The 16,981-nt window shown below is 40.7% G+C and overlaps 1 protein-coding gene across 1 annotated transcript in view; it reads right to left on the bottom strand.

The window, feature by feature from the left end:
* Nucleotides 1–214: 214 nt before the first annotated feature.
* ITPRID1 (ITPR interacting domain containing 1) overlaps nucleotides 215–16,981 on the bottom strand; it is a 55,065-nt gene continuing 38,298 nt past the window's right edge. Inside the window, exons 9-12 of the mRNA XM_015855069.3 lie at nucleotides 11,469–11,593; nucleotides 10,691–10,802; nucleotides 10,040–10,384; nucleotides 215–9,108 (exon numbers count right to left, since the gene is read on the bottom strand). Coding sequence (XP_015710555.2) covers nucleotides 9,025–9,108; nucleotides 10,040–10,384; nucleotides 10,691–10,802; nucleotides 11,469–11,593 — 666 coding nt within the window. The 3' untranslated portion in view covers nucleotides 215–9,024. The remainder of the gene's footprint in view (nucleotides 9,109–10,039; nucleotides 10,385–10,690; nucleotides 10,803–11,468; nucleotides 11,594–16,981) is intronic.

The raw sequence follows: 16,981 nt of genomic DNA, 5'->3' as shown, positions 1-16,981 counted from the left end.
CTATTAGAATAAGGAGGATTGCTGCAATATACAGAAACAGTTATCAGTTTTATCATCTGATTTCCGTTATGTTTTGACCTCATGAGAACAATCTGGGCAGTTATTCTTTGAGGGCAATAATTCGCATTTTCACTTACAGCAAAATTATTTAGGCCCATGAGGCACTGGAGAATGTCTTTTTAAGAGTATGTTCATAGTAAAGAGAACACACTTGTTTTATATGAAAAGAACACTGGACTAATTTTATATACATGGGTGTTTGTGCACTCAGTATTCAAAAGATGGTATATATTTCAATTAATAAAGACCAATTCATGGAGTTCAATTCATGGAGTTTAATTAAATGTTCATTCTTTGGTAGGTTATCAGTGGTGAAACAGCAGAACAATAACTGCTAATACAGGGAAATTGGCATAGGCAGGTAAAAGCTGTCCTGTGAGACCAGAGAGGCTCTTTTTGTTCAGCATAGAGAGGAAATTATTATCACAAAACGTGGTGTAAAGGGTGTACAGATCTTTCAGCAAGTAGGCTTTGAGAACAAACTGAACCTCTTTTCATTACATAAGCTCTTATCTACTAAATATATGAAGCACACTTAACCAAACGCCATGATTTCCAGCCTCAAGCAAAACTCCATGAAGTGGGAGAGTAGCAATGGAGTGCCCATCTTCTGTTTCTCCTTTCTCAGATGTTCCCATACTTGTGGTGGGAGAGAAAGATTTTGCAGGGCTGGCCTGCAGTTTCTGAGGAGCAGGACCAGTTCCCCCTCCTTAGACAGAACAGGCATTTCTCCATGCAGTACACGAGCATTTGTGAAACCCATTATTTAACCAGAATGGGGAAATTTGGGAAGTCATCTTTATCAGACAGGGCATCTGCTGTGAATCTCCTATGAACTCCATGTGATCTTTGGACTGCTGTTGGCACTTGTGGGCTGGCACCCACATTAGGTGGGTTAGGAGATCGGTATATATATAGCTATGCACAGGACTAAGCAAGACAGATGGGAAAGCAGCTTCTTACTCTAACTGAACTGCATTGACTCCTGCTTGCAGTCATAGTAAAAAGCAGTTAAACTGCTTTTAGTTTCAGAAGTCGTGAGTTTATTCATTCCTGCCTCACCGGAGCCTTTTTTGTTCATACACATGCAAACATTACAACAGTCTTGCATAGCAGTGTGGCATTATTCTATATAAAAATACTTAATTTTAGCCAGAAGTGCAAGAATATTTTTGCTAATTAATTCTGAAAATAATTCACTTTAGACAACTTTCTCTCCCTTTTGGCAGTCTACAGGCAGCGTGAAAGTGGTGCTTAATCACACTTCTTCACATTCTACTGAAGGGCCTAGATGAGAAAAGCCAACTAGCTGCTTCCGTGTCATACCTAACCTAGTTATGGGGACATTTTATTTATACCCTACCAAGATATAAATAACAATGCAATGATTGAAAACATCAGGGCTTCCTCCACGTCATAAAATTGGGATGAGGGAATAGTTTTGTGTGGTTATTGATTTCCAGCTGCTTAATTGGTGTTCATAATATCTCCTCGAAAATAGCCATGTGTGTTTCATTCCCTACTTGCTTGTTTAATTTAATTTAATCAGTTGTTACACACCTGTTTCCACTTACTTAAAGCAAAAATGATCTTCAGTGTGACAAATACGAAGAAACATTAAAAGCAACTAATCTTTTTCTTTGTAATGTTTTTCTTGGAATGATATAATTAAGAATCTAAGTGATAAAAATAATCAGATAGCAAGTTGATACATTAAAACACCAGTAGACATGTGAAGCTTCCTTTAAACTATATGGGCAAATTTGAAGATAGCTGTGGAAGGACAAGAAATACGACTTTTAGAACCTGTCATTGGAAATTGTTGGGAAAAAAATCTTTTTTTTTTTCTTAGAAGTGATACTCTATTACTAAATGCTGGGAAGAGACAGCTGCAGAGGAGATGCAGCAGACTTTTCACTAGCCAAATCAAAGAGAGATGAATAAGATCCTTGTTCATTTTATCACATACTTTATGCCCATGCACAAATAATACTATATACATTGCTTGCTCTCTTAGTAAGGTAGAGAAGAGCATATCCTAGACCTAGAGTTCCTAGACCTCTTAACAAGACTCAAAACCAAGAAGGCAATTTAAAAAATAAATTAGCTCGTTAAATATTATTTTTCAATTAATGATTTCTGAGCTCTAATTGGTGCCAAGCAAGCCAATTGGACATCAAGCAGAGCCAAGGTGCTGGCTTCAGCCACCCTCTGCTTTCTACTGGGCTGTGCTACAACACAGCTTGCTTATAGAGGGGCTGGCAGGCTCATCCCAGGGTGCTTTTAAAAAGCAGTTCATAAAATCTCCTTTCCCCTCTGGAAAGCATAGTTGCTAACAAACATGAAGAAGAAATGTTATCCTGAGTTTCACGTATTTTCTGTTAACTGATAAGCTAAATCAAAAGCATGGGATTAGTGCAGAGAAGCCTTGTGCTTTCATATAGCCTCTGAATCTCTCCAGCTTAGACTTTTGGAGCTGCTGCCTGTCTCCTCCTGAGACACGTATCCTCTTTCCTCATACAGTCTAAAGATAGTAATTGATTTATTCTACCAAAGGGCTTTAGTGACTGGGACAGCAATTTTATACAGTTAATATGTGTGCCCTGCTGTTTTATTACTTCCCCTTGTGGACAGAGTGTAGAAATTTCCTGCAAAAACCAAATGCCCAGAGACCTCAAATTAAGGTAAGGATGTTTTTTCTTTTTTCTTTTCAAATTTGCCTTCCTTACTTCTTTTTTTTTTTTACCATGTCTGGAAATCCCCAGTGAGTCTGACAAAAGTCCGTAACTCGGCTGGTTCCTCCAGAACAGAACATTGCCAGATGATGGCTCACGCTTCACTGACGACGTTCTGTCATCTATTGGTGCTAACGATGGATCAGTGTCTGTCTCTACAGCCTTTTTAATAGGTACTTTATTATTTTGACACATTTCTTTCCCTCCTGTTAATCCAGGGATTAGCAGTGACAGGCTTAACTGTGTTTACACCATCCCTCTTGTATTGAATTTGCTGCGATCTGCTAGCTTCCTAGCAAGACCAGCACGTCCTCTTGCTTAAATATTCCCATGGAGATTCTCTGAGGTTCTCTTTGTGAGCTCTAAAGCTTTACCTGACAGGTTGGCTACAATACAAAGCACAAAAAAGACAGACTACAAGACAATATGATATAAAATCAATGGAGGTCCCATCATAGAAGAACAAAAGAGTAAAAGAAAAAAGCTATAAACCAAGGGGGAAATAGTAACAGAAAAGTGTCTACATAGTCACACAGCACATGGGGAAAATCATTTATCCATTTCCTGATCCTTGCCAGGATCTGAAAACTTGCTCTGACCAGATGCTTTGCTGTTGTCTACCCCTGGGATTTCTTCAGCATGGATGCATCTGCATTCCTGTAGTTGCATAGGGCAAGTATTGCCTGTAAATATCCCTGCAAAAAGGTAGACTCCCCTACCCCCCAAAAAATATTTCCTACTTTCCCTGTCAAAGTTGTGTCCTGTTGCAGATGGCCTAGTCCTGTAGCCTATTTCTTATGTTCTTAACCACTGGGTGCTGTTTCAAGGTTTTAGAGGGACTTAAGCATATTAGTCTTCTGTGTCTCATTTCAGGTCTCTCATTTTCTTTACTCTTGGTTGTCTGTAACTCTCCGTGTCAGTCTGTGCCTGCCCCTTGCTTTCAGATTCCCCTGTCCTAGCCACAGACATATTTCCCTGCACTGCTCACATGTACCTCAGCTACCTCTTGTTAGGGCAGCACTCAGCGTTGCTGCTGCATGTAAGCAGTACTGATAGCTCTGTGGTGCTTGTCTCTGAGGATGGACTTAGGAAGCAGGTGGATAAAACTGGCCGACCCCACAAGGCTACTGCATCGTTTCCTAGAATGAAATGTCTTTGGCGCTGGCTTCTTCAAATTTCTCACTCCATCTTACTCAAGCTCCCCTCAACCCCCAGCCGCACATACACATGCTCATGCCTCCAAAGGTTAGCTTGCCAAGAAAATCAAGCTTGAGAAAAGCATCTCTTGCACATGCCTAGTCTGGTTTGGGGTGACTCAAGTGTCCTTGCTTCCACTTCTATAGTTATTAAATGGGACAAGTATATGAGGAGCCCAAGCTATCTTGCCTTCAATGTGTTCTGCTCTCATTAGAGTAGTGCTAGATCTAGAGCAGCTCTCCTGGTGCCATGAATAACATTTCCTCGTTACTGCTATTTGTGCTAGATTAAAAAATCAAGGGCATTGGAGTGACTATGCAGGACATTACAGAAGTGTCACTGTTAGAATAGATCCTAGTTTTCAAATAATTAGCATTTGGATTGTTTTTTTTGTTGTTGTTGTTGTTGTTGTTTTTTTTCCTTCTTAAGTGATTTTAAGTATTCCCTTCTCCTCATATTTTTTCTTTCTGTCAGTAGCATAGAAGAACCTGTGGGAAATCCAGGCAACCTTTAAAAACTTGAATCATCAGCAAGATAAAACTGCAGACATTTTTCCCCACACTTTGTTTCACAATAAGCTGCAATAGCTTGACTTGATCTGTCTACTGCAATGGAAGCTCTCCTTGTGAGAGCTGTATATTATGGTCTTCTTTTTGCAGGTGACAGTATCAGAGCTTGGCAGTAGCAGGTAAGGGATACAAGTGTGTCAGCATCTTAAGTTGGGGCCCCAGGGAGCCCTCATGCTCCTTTGGGATAAAAAAATCTCCTTAGCTCCAGACTTTCAGTCTCTTGTCCTTACCTCCTCATTGTAAGCACTACACTCTTAACAGGCTTTTTGTTTGTTTGTTTGTTTTTTAAGTGGTAAAATTATAATTTTATAATTTCGGGACAATGCTGCCAGTGTTCTGTATTATTTGTCGTGGTAATAAATGTTTTCCATGTTAAGGTTGAATTGCCTCAGTGAGACACACCTGTGTCCCTTACTAGCTGTGATCTGTGCTAATTGAGTGAATGATGCGCCCAAGAAAAAACAATGGAAAAGAATGAAATGAAGACAGATGAATTCAAATGCACCTCTCTGATGAAGTGCGAATAGTGTTGTTTCATGTTCTTTTAATTTCTGGAAATCTCAGATTCTTGAGTTTTCTCATTTCACAAGAAAATTGCCATTTTGTTCAGGTTTCAGCCTCTGTTGTCTGTACTCATTTCTACAAGGAAGATCAAAACCTTGCTTCTAGAGAAGAGGAAGTTAAAACAGTCAACAGCTTTATAAAGTGACACCACATTTGTTTCTTAAAATACAATGGATCTTAATGAAAGGCAGCTCATAAAATTATTGCAGCAGCAAGTACATGTCCCAACTGATACTGGGGCCCCACTGTGCCCAGCTCTTTATGAACAGATTATAAGAGAATAATTTCTCCACGAGAAATTTAAAACCTTTTTAGATAAGACAGAAAAAATAAGGCACCCCTCTGGGTGAAGAAAAAAGCCTTGGTCACTCAGAGAGCATGTGGTATAGCAAGGAATAAGACTCAGGACTAGCTACTAGCCTTGCAAGAGAAAGTCATTCACATGAAGCGGGTTGGTTCCTATTGCTGGAGGTCAGTATTTGAGACCTTCTGTTCAAACACATACTCCATTCCTGTATGAGGATGATCATGGATCTGACACAGCAGTCACCATGCAGTATGGGGTAGCAGACCCAGACTGGGTAGGTCAGAACAGTGCATCCAGGTGAGATCATTGCTACCGCAAGCAGCCGTGCCACATTATTGGGCTGTCACACCACTCTCCTGAGCCCTGTCTTCTCCTAAGGTGGTGTCAAACCTACACTGGACTTGAAGTTGGAAGGGGCTGAGCTCCCAAGATACTTCTTTTCTTGCAGTCTGTTGGCAGCAGTGACAATCAGGCAACTGATGCATTAACATACCAGGGAGGCTCTAATGTTTATTCATGTGTCACTCTCAAGGGTTTATTGAATTGATGCCTGGTAAAGCGACTAATGGGAGCCCTTGGCAGGGTACCTTAGATGGATTTCCTCATTATCTCTCTAGATTTTATACTCTCTAGCAAAATCAATATTAAAGCTGGTGCACAATGCGGCCTCTCTTAGCTTCAGGGTTTAAAGATTTATGAGGCATCAGGGAAAACCAATGAACGCAAAAGCCAATGACATATGAAGTAAAATTCAAGTGACATGAATTGCTACAGAACTAAGGTGGGTGATTTTCTACCTTTGTTAGGAAAATCTTTTTTTTTTTTTTTAAATCTCCCCCTTCTTTAGAATGTGCTTTGGTGAGGCAATATGTGTCCCTTGCAATCCAGAAACTGTTAACTGGGCAAAGGAAGCACTAAGCTCTTAATGGAATTAAAAGGATTTGAGGTGACAGTTTTAGGATCTCTGCAGTCTAGGGATACTGAAAGAGGGCTGGAGAACTGGGAGAAGCAGTACCTCTATAACACAGCAGTGTCCATCCTATACATCTTGCCATTTCCATAGCATGTCAAAACCTGGACAATCATGGAGCCTTAGCAGTTCCCTGAAACAGGGCCAATGGTTCAGCCCATTGCAGTTGTGAATACTAGAACTGGGAGGAAAACAGCCTTTAGCTCAAATACTGCTACTACTGCAATTTCTCCAACTATATATATATTTTTTTAACCGAGAAGTCCTAAAGTGTCACAGGCTTGTTTTTCTTCAGATTTCAGATGCAAACTGCTCAGTCCTAATGCTTTTCACAAGCAGCGTAGCCCCTACCAAGAAATGACCTGCTGCCTGCAAGCTATGGTTCTCACTACTGAGCACAATTATGTTTACTCAGTCAGATACGTTGACATTTCATTAATTCTGTGGGGTTATCTTTAACATTCCCATCATATTTACTTACGACTGCCCTGAGGGGAAATCGAAGAGTTTAAAAGGCTGGTAACACTGTGAGTGGAAGGAAAAGTGGGTACACATCTGGGTTGTTATGCTCACCATCGCTACTCCAGAATTCCCTGATCCCAAAATTAGTTTACTTCATTCCCCCATCTTCAGCAGCAGCATTAAGAAATTCAATCCAGATGTCCCTGTAACATGCTCAGAGAGGCTTTGAAATTATGCTCTAGGATAAGTCAAAAGACTTTTCCTCTTTACATTGCTTAGCATATTTTTTATTGCTATGAGGTTACAGCTTAACTGTTAAAAACACATGTGCTTAAAGGGTTCTTTATCTTTAAATCCAAGCCTGATCAAGGAAATAATGTATTTATGGATGTCAGTGTTGCATTTGGGGGAACCTTATTCCCCCACACCTTTCATGAGATTGTTTTACAGTTAAACTGAAATGAAGAACTGGACTGCACATACCAATCGTCTGTAAACTATTCAAACAGGAAACAGGAAAGTTTTGCTAATAGGAGTCAAATTCAGTCCTGATTGTGAACACAGATGGTAGACTTCAGATGGCATCAGAGGACTCACGTGATCAAGAATAGCTGTCACCTACCAATACCACCACTTATTCACATAACCTGTACGGTATGAATACCATATGTCTGTAAGGTACATACATATCCATACACAGATTTTACTTAGCATGCTGCCTTGAAAAACAAAGAACAAAAGAATTCTTGTTTCACGGGAGAAATCACAGCCCAAGTGCTGGTGAAGAAAGGAAGCTTCTTTGCCCTTTCTTCCAGGAGCCCTTTGGCACAGGCATCACTATATATCCTTCACTGTGTTCTTTATGTTCCTTCCTCAAGAAACTGAAGCATGACGTCTACAAGCACAGTTCATAAGCTAATGGAGGTGAAGGTTATTTTGGTCCTGTCTGCATGCTGCTTATTGTCAGGATAAATCCCAGCAGCTTCAAAGGAATTAGTCACCAATCTTGACACATAAACTCCTAAACACTCGATAACATGGAAGCGATGTACGAATCCCATGTGGAGTTTCAAGAAAGGGGCAGATTTCAACCAGTAAAATTCATGGCCCAGCAGGCTGTGGAGGATCTTGTTGGTTCACGTGTTATGAACTTCTCTCCCCCAGTCATTTTATTACCTTGAACATCTGTGGAAACGTTGAGGTGCAGGAAGCCTCCAGGCTGCTCAGCATGTTTGACTCAATTTTCTTCTTGAACATGTGCAAATGCTACTTCTATTTGCACCTTCGCAGAGCTGTGATTTGCAACACCAAAGCCTAAATGACACCTAAGATCCCTCCAGAGCATTAAATAAACAAGCCAGTAGGGCATCTCACAGTCTGGGAAGAGCTAAACCGAAAGCAGGAGCACAAACTGCTTTGAAAATGAACTAGTTGGATTTCTTTGCTGTACTTCAAGCCAGAGAGATCTTATTTTCTTTTTCCTTATTTATTTTTTTCTTGCATGAATCCAGTCTTCACTCACTCCCCAGAAAACTAAACTAGGATTCGGATTCAAGTTTTATAATGTAGTAAATCCTGTGTTTCTAGTCTCATTTTGTTTAATTATATTTATGTGAAGCAAATATGAAAATGAATAGGACAATTAGTAGATTATCCACAGTAATGTTTTGACAGCTTGATAGTTTAACGTCTCCTACACCATTGCTTCTGATTTGGTACTGAGAGTAGATACAAAACTCATAAAATTAGTCAGAGGCAAATCAGGCTTTAGTAGCAGGTTAAAAGCTAGAAAGGGACTATGACTATGCAACGTAGTTTGGGCTTGAGAACTGGTATTGGCTGAAGGACTGTATTAAAGTAATTGGCGGTAAGGAGGATACCCTCTGGAAGTTAACAAGTTTCTTCTAAAACTAAGCTCTCTCCTTTTCAAAGAACTGCCCTAACCCAGATGATGGCCAGGAAGAATGTAGTAAGTTTTGCAATCACAGAACAGCAAAACACAATGTACCTCTGTTTGAGACATTCCATATAGCTGCCTATCTTCCTGGCCAGTCATCCCATTGCAAATGAAATTACTGTGATCAGAACTCTCTATAAAGCAATGTTTTGCTCACTTGTTTCTCAGATGTACCATGTATTGAATGAGAAGGGTCGCAATTACTAGAAACAAAATCCATCAGTCATCCATTGGTCCTTCCCTTCTGCTGAATCATTACCTAAAGGATTTTGGAAAGATTTCTTCACCTGGAGGGAAAAAAAAAAAAAAAAAGAAAAAGAAGTGTTATGTTGAGAAAATGACCAAGATTATTCTAAAAAGGAAATGAGTACAAAAGATGACAAAACATAATATCAGATACTTCAGCTCCCTGTAGCTTACTGTCTATGGTTCTCATTCTTTGATTTCTTTACATAGGAATCTGATTCTGCTTGGTAATATCAGTAGTAATAACAACATAAATCAGGAAAATAATATAAGATTGTAACGCAAAGCATTCTCTCTGATGGTGTTTACAAGATGTTTATGCAGAATTAGACCCTAAGTTTTCACTTAAGAGAATGATCAGTCCTTTAAGAACTCCAGCACATACTTAGTTGGAAGAGACTATTAAAGTTGAAGGCAGATAAGAGATTTTCTAGGAATATTTTGTACACAGAAAGGCAGGTAAACCTTTTTTTTATTATTATTATTTTATTATTATTACACTGTGTAATCAGATCATTGGAAATGCTGACTTGAAATTTCTCCGGAGAAACAACAAGCCTTCCATTTCACTGCCTTTACTGCCCCTGTAAAACCAGGTAATTGGCTCTGCAAATTGAAGCCATAAATAACTAATTTCACATGGTGGGTGAGGGTTGAATATACTAATTAGGCGAACAGTTGCACCCAAAGTTCAAGCAAGCCAGGCATATTGCTTGTACATATTTAAATATTCTTCCCTCTGGAGCATTTGCCACAGCTTAGAGAGAAATAACAAGGAAGGTGTGGTTCCAGTCTGTGCAGTGCACAGTGCCCCAAAGCACAGACTCCAGCTCTTGGGATGAACACAGTGCTGAGCAGGAAAGGACCATGATCTAAGCTGAAGCAATGAGGCCCAACATAGGGAATCTGCATTGTGGCTCAGTGACACCTTCCACTTACAACCTTAAGGGTAAGACTAAAACAGCTCCTTACATTGTGCATAAAGGTCTTAAAGTCAGTTTTTGCTTGAGGAGGTCCTTTTATTTCTTTTTTACTGATGGAGGGCTCCTGTAGATCCAGTGTGGATGAATTTGGTTCAGGCACTGTCCTGGTGGGAAGTGGCATTAAGGGTGCCTCTGGCTGTAGGGTCAAGGGAGAGCCTGCTGCTGTGGTGTTTTTGCTAGTAGCTTTTTGGGGTACCCCTTTTGAGCACCCACTTCTAGCACCAGCAGCATCTGGAAGTGCTTGTTTATTCTGGGCATTTCTTTCTCCCTTCCAATCAGAAAGTCCAAGCTCAGAAAACAGATGGGATTGTTCTACCAGTAATTGGTCCAGCTGCTGCAGAGAAAATAGAAGGAAAAGCATATTGCAGTAATAAAAATATAATAAAAGGAATCAAGCAGGATACACAAGAGTATATGAAGCATGCCTGCTCTTATGCTTGGTTCAAAGAAGACATGCAGTATTTGGCAAATGAGATACTGCCAGAAAAAGGAGAAAGGCCTAGAGGAGGTTTTATTCTTGCAGTTAAATATACTGTAAAGTCTGCAAAAGGGCCTCTGTCAGTGGACATTGTTTTCTGACCCTTTGACCCAGGCTTGTCAGGGAAGCTCTCCCACAAGACCCAGAGCTTGTGCAGCATACCATCAGGATGCCCTCCCCGACTTGGTAAGCTCTATCATTCAGACAGAGTTCCAGCTCTGCCATCTCCTGACGAACGGCTTGACATAGGCATTGCAGGTTTCTGCTTTCCTCCCTGCAGAGACAGCAATGAAAGCACACTTTAGTGAGTGGAGAACACTTTCTTCCTTAGCTCCACCAATGCACCTATATCCCACTTTGTTGCTATCTTGTTTCTACCTGTGATCACAGAGTAATTTGCAAAAGGACGAATAAAAGCCCTCCATTCTTCAGTTATCTCAATTGCAAAGTTAAATGTGTTGTGGTCACAGAGCAGTTACAGAGCCTGAGTTTAGCCACATTCATCTGTTATGATTTATTACCAGCATAAAGACCTACATAGATGGTCCACTTTGAGGCACCTCAAGACTGGAAGCCCTTAGTAACTTTTTGAATACGTGAGCACTGGGACACTCTATGATTCTATGACATCTCAATAATCACTTTGAATACAAGCTGTTTACATTAAAAGCTAAATTAAATCAGCTCCTGAATTCCTACTGCTATTAAAACACATCCAACCTAAATCTATGGAGCGAACTTCAAAATGCACTGCTTGAACAATGCAGAGAAAGGTTAGACTTTCTTCCAAGCAAAAATCACTGTTTTCTCTTCCACTTGCATGATACCCACAGCTGCAGCCCACTGATCAGCAAATCTACAGTAAGACAAGTGACCAGACACATCACGCACACTGCTGCTGATGTTGGCTTTGGGTTTAAATGTGTGGGGCTGCCTTTACCTTCCTTCTTCTGGCATGTAATTGGAAAACAGTGCCTGCTGTTCAGTCAGGTGCTGATCAATCTCATCCAGCTTCTCATGGAAGTGCTGACAGGAGATCTTCATCAGCTCTATTTCATGAGTACACTATGGAGAAAAGCAAGAAGACACTTTACAACTTTTCTCTGAACGCCTCTATGTTGAGTGTGTGTTGGAAGCTGACAGCCCACATGGCACATGTCCTCTTCATATCTGCACAAGGACTACAAGCTACTCCTGCAGAAGCTTAGCTGGTCCTTCAAGTTTGCTCTGGGTGCACCATTTGCATCCCAGTTACTACCTCTTTCATAAATCATGTAGGATGAAGTCTTGGTACTACTCAAGTCAATGGGAATTTCGTTTTTGCCATTGGAGGGGAAATGGACTTTGATCAAAGATTTAGCATAGCGCTCAGTTCTGATATTATATTGTTGTCATATATTATCTTCCAGCAGTATGAGTTGCTATAGATAAAATGATACGTTACATTACTATCCACTGGAATTTAGAAACTGTTTTGGAAAAAAGAAAGAGGAGGAGTGAGAATGAAACAGAGGAAAAATACTTAAGAACTATGAGAGGGACAGATGTCTTCATGACAGATGCTAAGTGTTACACTGATAATTTCTCACCATTTTCCACTTAGAAAGCTAGAACTGGGTTTATCTAACCAAGCACAGACATTTACTGTAACAAGCGTACATCCAAGCAAAGTAACAAAGCAGTTGTTCTCATTCAAAAACAGACATCCATGATAAGTCAGAGGACCTATGTCATATATGTGACCATTTCTTTTGACTGAGAGAAGGAATTTTTTATGACTAATCATCTGCATCTAATACAGTGTGAACAGTAGGAATGTCTCAAAGCAGGTGAGAACAATGAGCAGTAATAGCATATAAAAAATCCTACTAGGACATTCCCATTACTGCCTTGGAGCACAGAAGTAATATAAGGACAACCCACTAGTAGTTTCAAAATAGATCCTATTACCAGAGTCCATTGGTTTAGGTTTTTAGCCATGTTAAAGACTTGGCTTCTTATTCCTTGTTCAAGGAAACAATGCAGACAGTATGATCCAAATTATTTTGGAGACAATACTATCTGCCTTCTAAAGGTATGCTCCCCTAATTACTCTGAAAGTGGTCAGAGTGCAAGCAGGAATATGAGACATTTCCATTTTAGCAGATTTTAGTCTCTTGTGAACCATAGGAAGACGGTGTAGGAACCTGCTCTCCAGTGTTGACCACAGTAACTGATAGAGAGCAAGAGGCACATTTGCAAAGTGTGGCAATGCTTGATGTTTTTGGATCCATGCAGTCACCTTTTGATGATCTTTTTATGTCTGTTAACTTGAATGTATCTCCCAGTCCCCAAAAGGCCTGAACCATGAAGAAGCTGTCCCTGCTGGGGTCCAGCTTCAGTTAGAGATCAAAAGACATTCTCTGAGCATTTGAGAAAACTCAGTCTCCATTTTAATGCAGTTCCTGTGTCAGGCATGCTCTTGATGTGTGTGACTCAAGCATAAACTCTCCTGCAGTAGTAAATAAAATATCTAGCCTTCATAGCTATGGGATAGCACTGGAAAGAGCTCATCAGAGACTGGCAGTGGTTTGACAAGGCTGCCCTGTGGCTGCAGCAAAGGTCAGTATCTGCTCCATGTGGACTGCAGCTGGTTCTCTTACTGCTACAGGTTTAGGCAACAGTCTCAAGCAACACTGAGGCAGTCACATGTGTCATGAGGACCTTCAAGTTCAGCACTGGATGACTGTTCATCTTATCTTCAAGACCTCTCCATAATCTTTAATTTTAACCACAGAAAGTCTGGCTGTTCCTAGATGAGAATGCATAGGGTGTGAGTAAGCAACGTCCACATGGTAACCAAAAATTCCGCTTCAAGTCTGAGCAGAGTAAGGACTTATGTCCATCAGAAAAGCATGCCCTAATGAGCTGGAAGAGCTTCAGTCCTGCACTTCTCTAAGCAGAAGTCAGCGAGCTACAAGAGCTACAGTGAGCTAAATTTCTAGATGGTTCCTTGAGGATAACAGAAGTCTATAAATTACTATGCAAAAGATCCAAGAAGCACATGAGGGTACATTTGGAAACATGTGTAAGAGGCCATGCTTTTTGCATTACTCATTGCCAGTAAGAACAGGTAGGAGAAATATTGCTCATAAACGTAATCATCTCTGGACACTGGGATGGCAAAAGGGTGTTCCATGAGATTTGATGAATGGATTACCCACAGTCAGGCTAGAGAAATTAGTTAACTTGTGGCCAGAACAAAAGCCCAAGGAAAGTTGATACTTTCGCCCCCTCCCCCAGATGAGAGGGAGGTGGGAGGGGGAAGGCAGTGAAGGATGGATGTGTTAGAAAGCTCACAACAAAAGGAGAAGATAATTGTACTAACAAAGCCCCCAAAGGGCAAGTTGTCTTGTTTTATTTTACAGAAGATCCCCGTGGGACCTTCACGTAGCCGATTTTAACCATTTGTGTTTTGTGACAGAAAAATGGAAGATGTGATCATGCTAGAATACTGATATACCTCTTTATTACATGTTCTGGTTGCAATAGTATTATGTTTTTGTTTGCTGTACTTGTGAGTTGTGATTGGTATCAGTCTTTGGATCTGTTTAAACTTCACAATTGAGTTCAGAGTTTTTTCAAGTCATCCTGGCTTTCTTGTACTCTTTGCACAGTGGTAATCATTCCTTCTAACCCCTTATTTCACCTTTTTTGGTCAAACTTGATGGTGATTTGCATGTAACTCCATGGTGTTTCCAAATTCCTAATGAATTGGGAAATGAGCAATGGAGCCCATCTAATATATGTTAGATGTGGTCACAAAAGTGAAATTTATCATAAAATCCTTTGCACTGATGCTTTTCAGTGTCTCAGCAGTCCAGGAGTTCCATCCAAAACACGGTTGTTGGCAAGTGTCTGAGTTTTTTATAAGAAATGTGTATGTTTCTGGGATTACTCCCTATGATTTAAATTCTGGGGTATCCTACATTATGTTGTGACTATAACAGTTCTTAAACTTGCCAGACTAGTATTTATCTCTCTCAGCAATTGAACTGTTTTGGAAATACTCAAGAAAGTTCTCCTGACACAAATATCCCTATTGTTTTACTTGTTTATTTATTACTATTGGTTATTGTTAAATGTATGGTTGTTTTCAGTGTATGGTTGTTTCTTCTCACATTCTACCTTTTATGCATTATGTAGTATTTGTGTCACCCCTCCTGAAGAATCACTGGTTGGTGTCTGTAGCAAATTAAATGATTTCACCTGTCGTCTAAAGATTGATAATGGTAAAGTTGTTAAACCAGTTGCTGAAGGTATACAGAAAATAGGACATGTTCCTGTCCAAACTTGGAAAAGTCCAGACCTTGACCTTTTTCCCTGTCTTCCAGGTGGACTGCGGGTAAAATGCACCTTATTTTATCTATTGTGTGTTGTCGCAACTTTCATGTTTGTTCTGTGTATGATACCATGTTTCTTTGAACTTATACAATGTGTTGTATTGTCCATGTATTTTGTAACCTCCTCAAGTGATGGAGAAGTGGAGCACATCAAGAAATCTTTTGTAATGATTGTATTAAACATTTTAATTCCCCACCCTCACCTTCCTTTACCCTCATGCTTGCTATCTTTTTCTCACCATCCTGGATCAGCAGTGGTCCATTTTTTAAGCAAACTTTGAGTCACGGGGTGGTGTAAGAGGCCATGCTTTTTGCATTACTGTCTCAAAGTTTGCTGAAATGGACAAGTTCAGGCAAGTCCTGGCCAAGGTTCCAGGACTCCCTTTGTCTGAGACACACGGGAACCAAGGTTCGAGAAATCCCTTTGTTTAAGAGATGGACGAGTCCGGGAGCTACCAAAGGGAGATAAGATGCTGATTAATGGCCCTTAAGTGGTCTTTTTGTGTGGGCCTATCTCAAGGAAGATCGCCATCTCTGAGGACTAATGGCCCTTAAGTGGCCTTTCGTGTTGGCCCATCTCAAGGAAGATTGACAGCTCTGAGGAAATCACAGGACTCTGACCCGAGCCTTCCAGAAATGTCACAAAGGCTGGGAAGAAGAAAGATAAAAAGGGGCATGGACAAACCCCGAATTGAGGTTTTCTGACACCAGATGCTTCACTACGGAAACAAGGAGGTTTTCTGTCATCAAATGCCTCTCTACGTGAACGCCTGCATGCTGAAGAAGATGCCTGCATGCTGAAGAACCTTTGAGGGTTTCTAGGTATCTGACCTCAGATTCCTCCACTGTTGTCCTACTGCTGCCTATTATCTCTTCTGGGATTGCTGCTTGAGACTTTGCTCCGTGGGACCTCACTGCCCAAGACTCCACTTCCTGAGACCTTGCTACTCTGACCATCTTTTCTGCGATTCACCGATCTGCTGCTTGCGGCCTGCTACTCCGCTGCTGCTCTCCCCTACGCTTATTTTGCCCTGGAACAACGTTAACAATGTGCTTCGGGACGCTGCTGCATCCAGGAGGGGACTATTCCCTGCTTTAACGTAATTCTTGCTCTTTTCTACCTTTTCCTATCGCCTACTTTCCCTTCCCCATCACCCTAATTTTGATATTCGTCGCTCTCCCTTCCCCATCCCCTCAATTGTCTATCATTTCTAATAAACTGGTTGGATCAACATTTGAATGCTCTTCTTCTTAATCTCACGCCGGGCATAACATATCAAAAGAACTTTTGCCTCACTCCTAAATTGGAGCGAGACAACATGTTATGGATGAGGTATGGACAGCTCCCCAGGACCTGACTCTTCAAGTATATTGCAGAGCACATGCTCACACAGATTTATTCACAGCTCAGGCTCAGCAAGGATACAGGAGCAACTAGTTTTTCCTGGACCTGGACCTTGTTTAGGGTAAACTGAGTTTAAATAGTGTATATTTGATATCTAACAGTTGCTCCATGTTGCCTGCATGCCCTTGGTAAATGGGGATATAACCTGAGAGAGCTTTTTCCAGTAAAAGACCTTAAATGCAAAGCACAAAGCATACACAAGTGCAACCTCTCTTGTGCCTAATATTCAGTAAATTCACTCGCTTATTGCATGGTGACTGGGATGTGGAGCCATACCCCTAAGAATGGATCCTGGGCAAGTTTGTTCCTCTCGCATTCCCTAAACTACACAGACTATGTAAGAAAAAACGCCACTTAGCCCCCATTAGAAGAGTGAGAGAACAGTAGTCAATGAGAGTTGGAACTACATGATCCTTGAGGTCTCTTCCAACCCAGATCATTCTGTGATTCTGTGAGAGAGCTTTCCAGTCCGCCATAAGATACTGACTCACTGCCATCTTGTGGCAACAAGGTAGCTAACAAAATGCATGCTTTTCCTTATACTATTCAAAGACAAAACACTGCTGATGTATATATTCAGTGATGGGGCAGAAAACAAAACAAAATTGCAGTTTCACTTTTTCAAACTTCTGTGTAGCCATTTTCTTCCTCAATTTGTACAACAGT

The sequence above is a fragment of the Coturnix japonica genome, chromosome 2 (genome assembly GCF_054131305.1).
Source record: "Coturnix japonica strain WE chromosome 2, WE-NBRP24, whole genome shotgun sequence".
In the NCBI taxonomy this organism is placed as follows: Eukaryota; Metazoa; Chordata; class Aves; order Galliformes; family Phasianidae; genus Coturnix; species Coturnix japonica.
The sequence above is the reverse complement of the archived record's forward strand: the minus strand, read 5'-3'. Positions and strand labels throughout refer to the sequence as shown.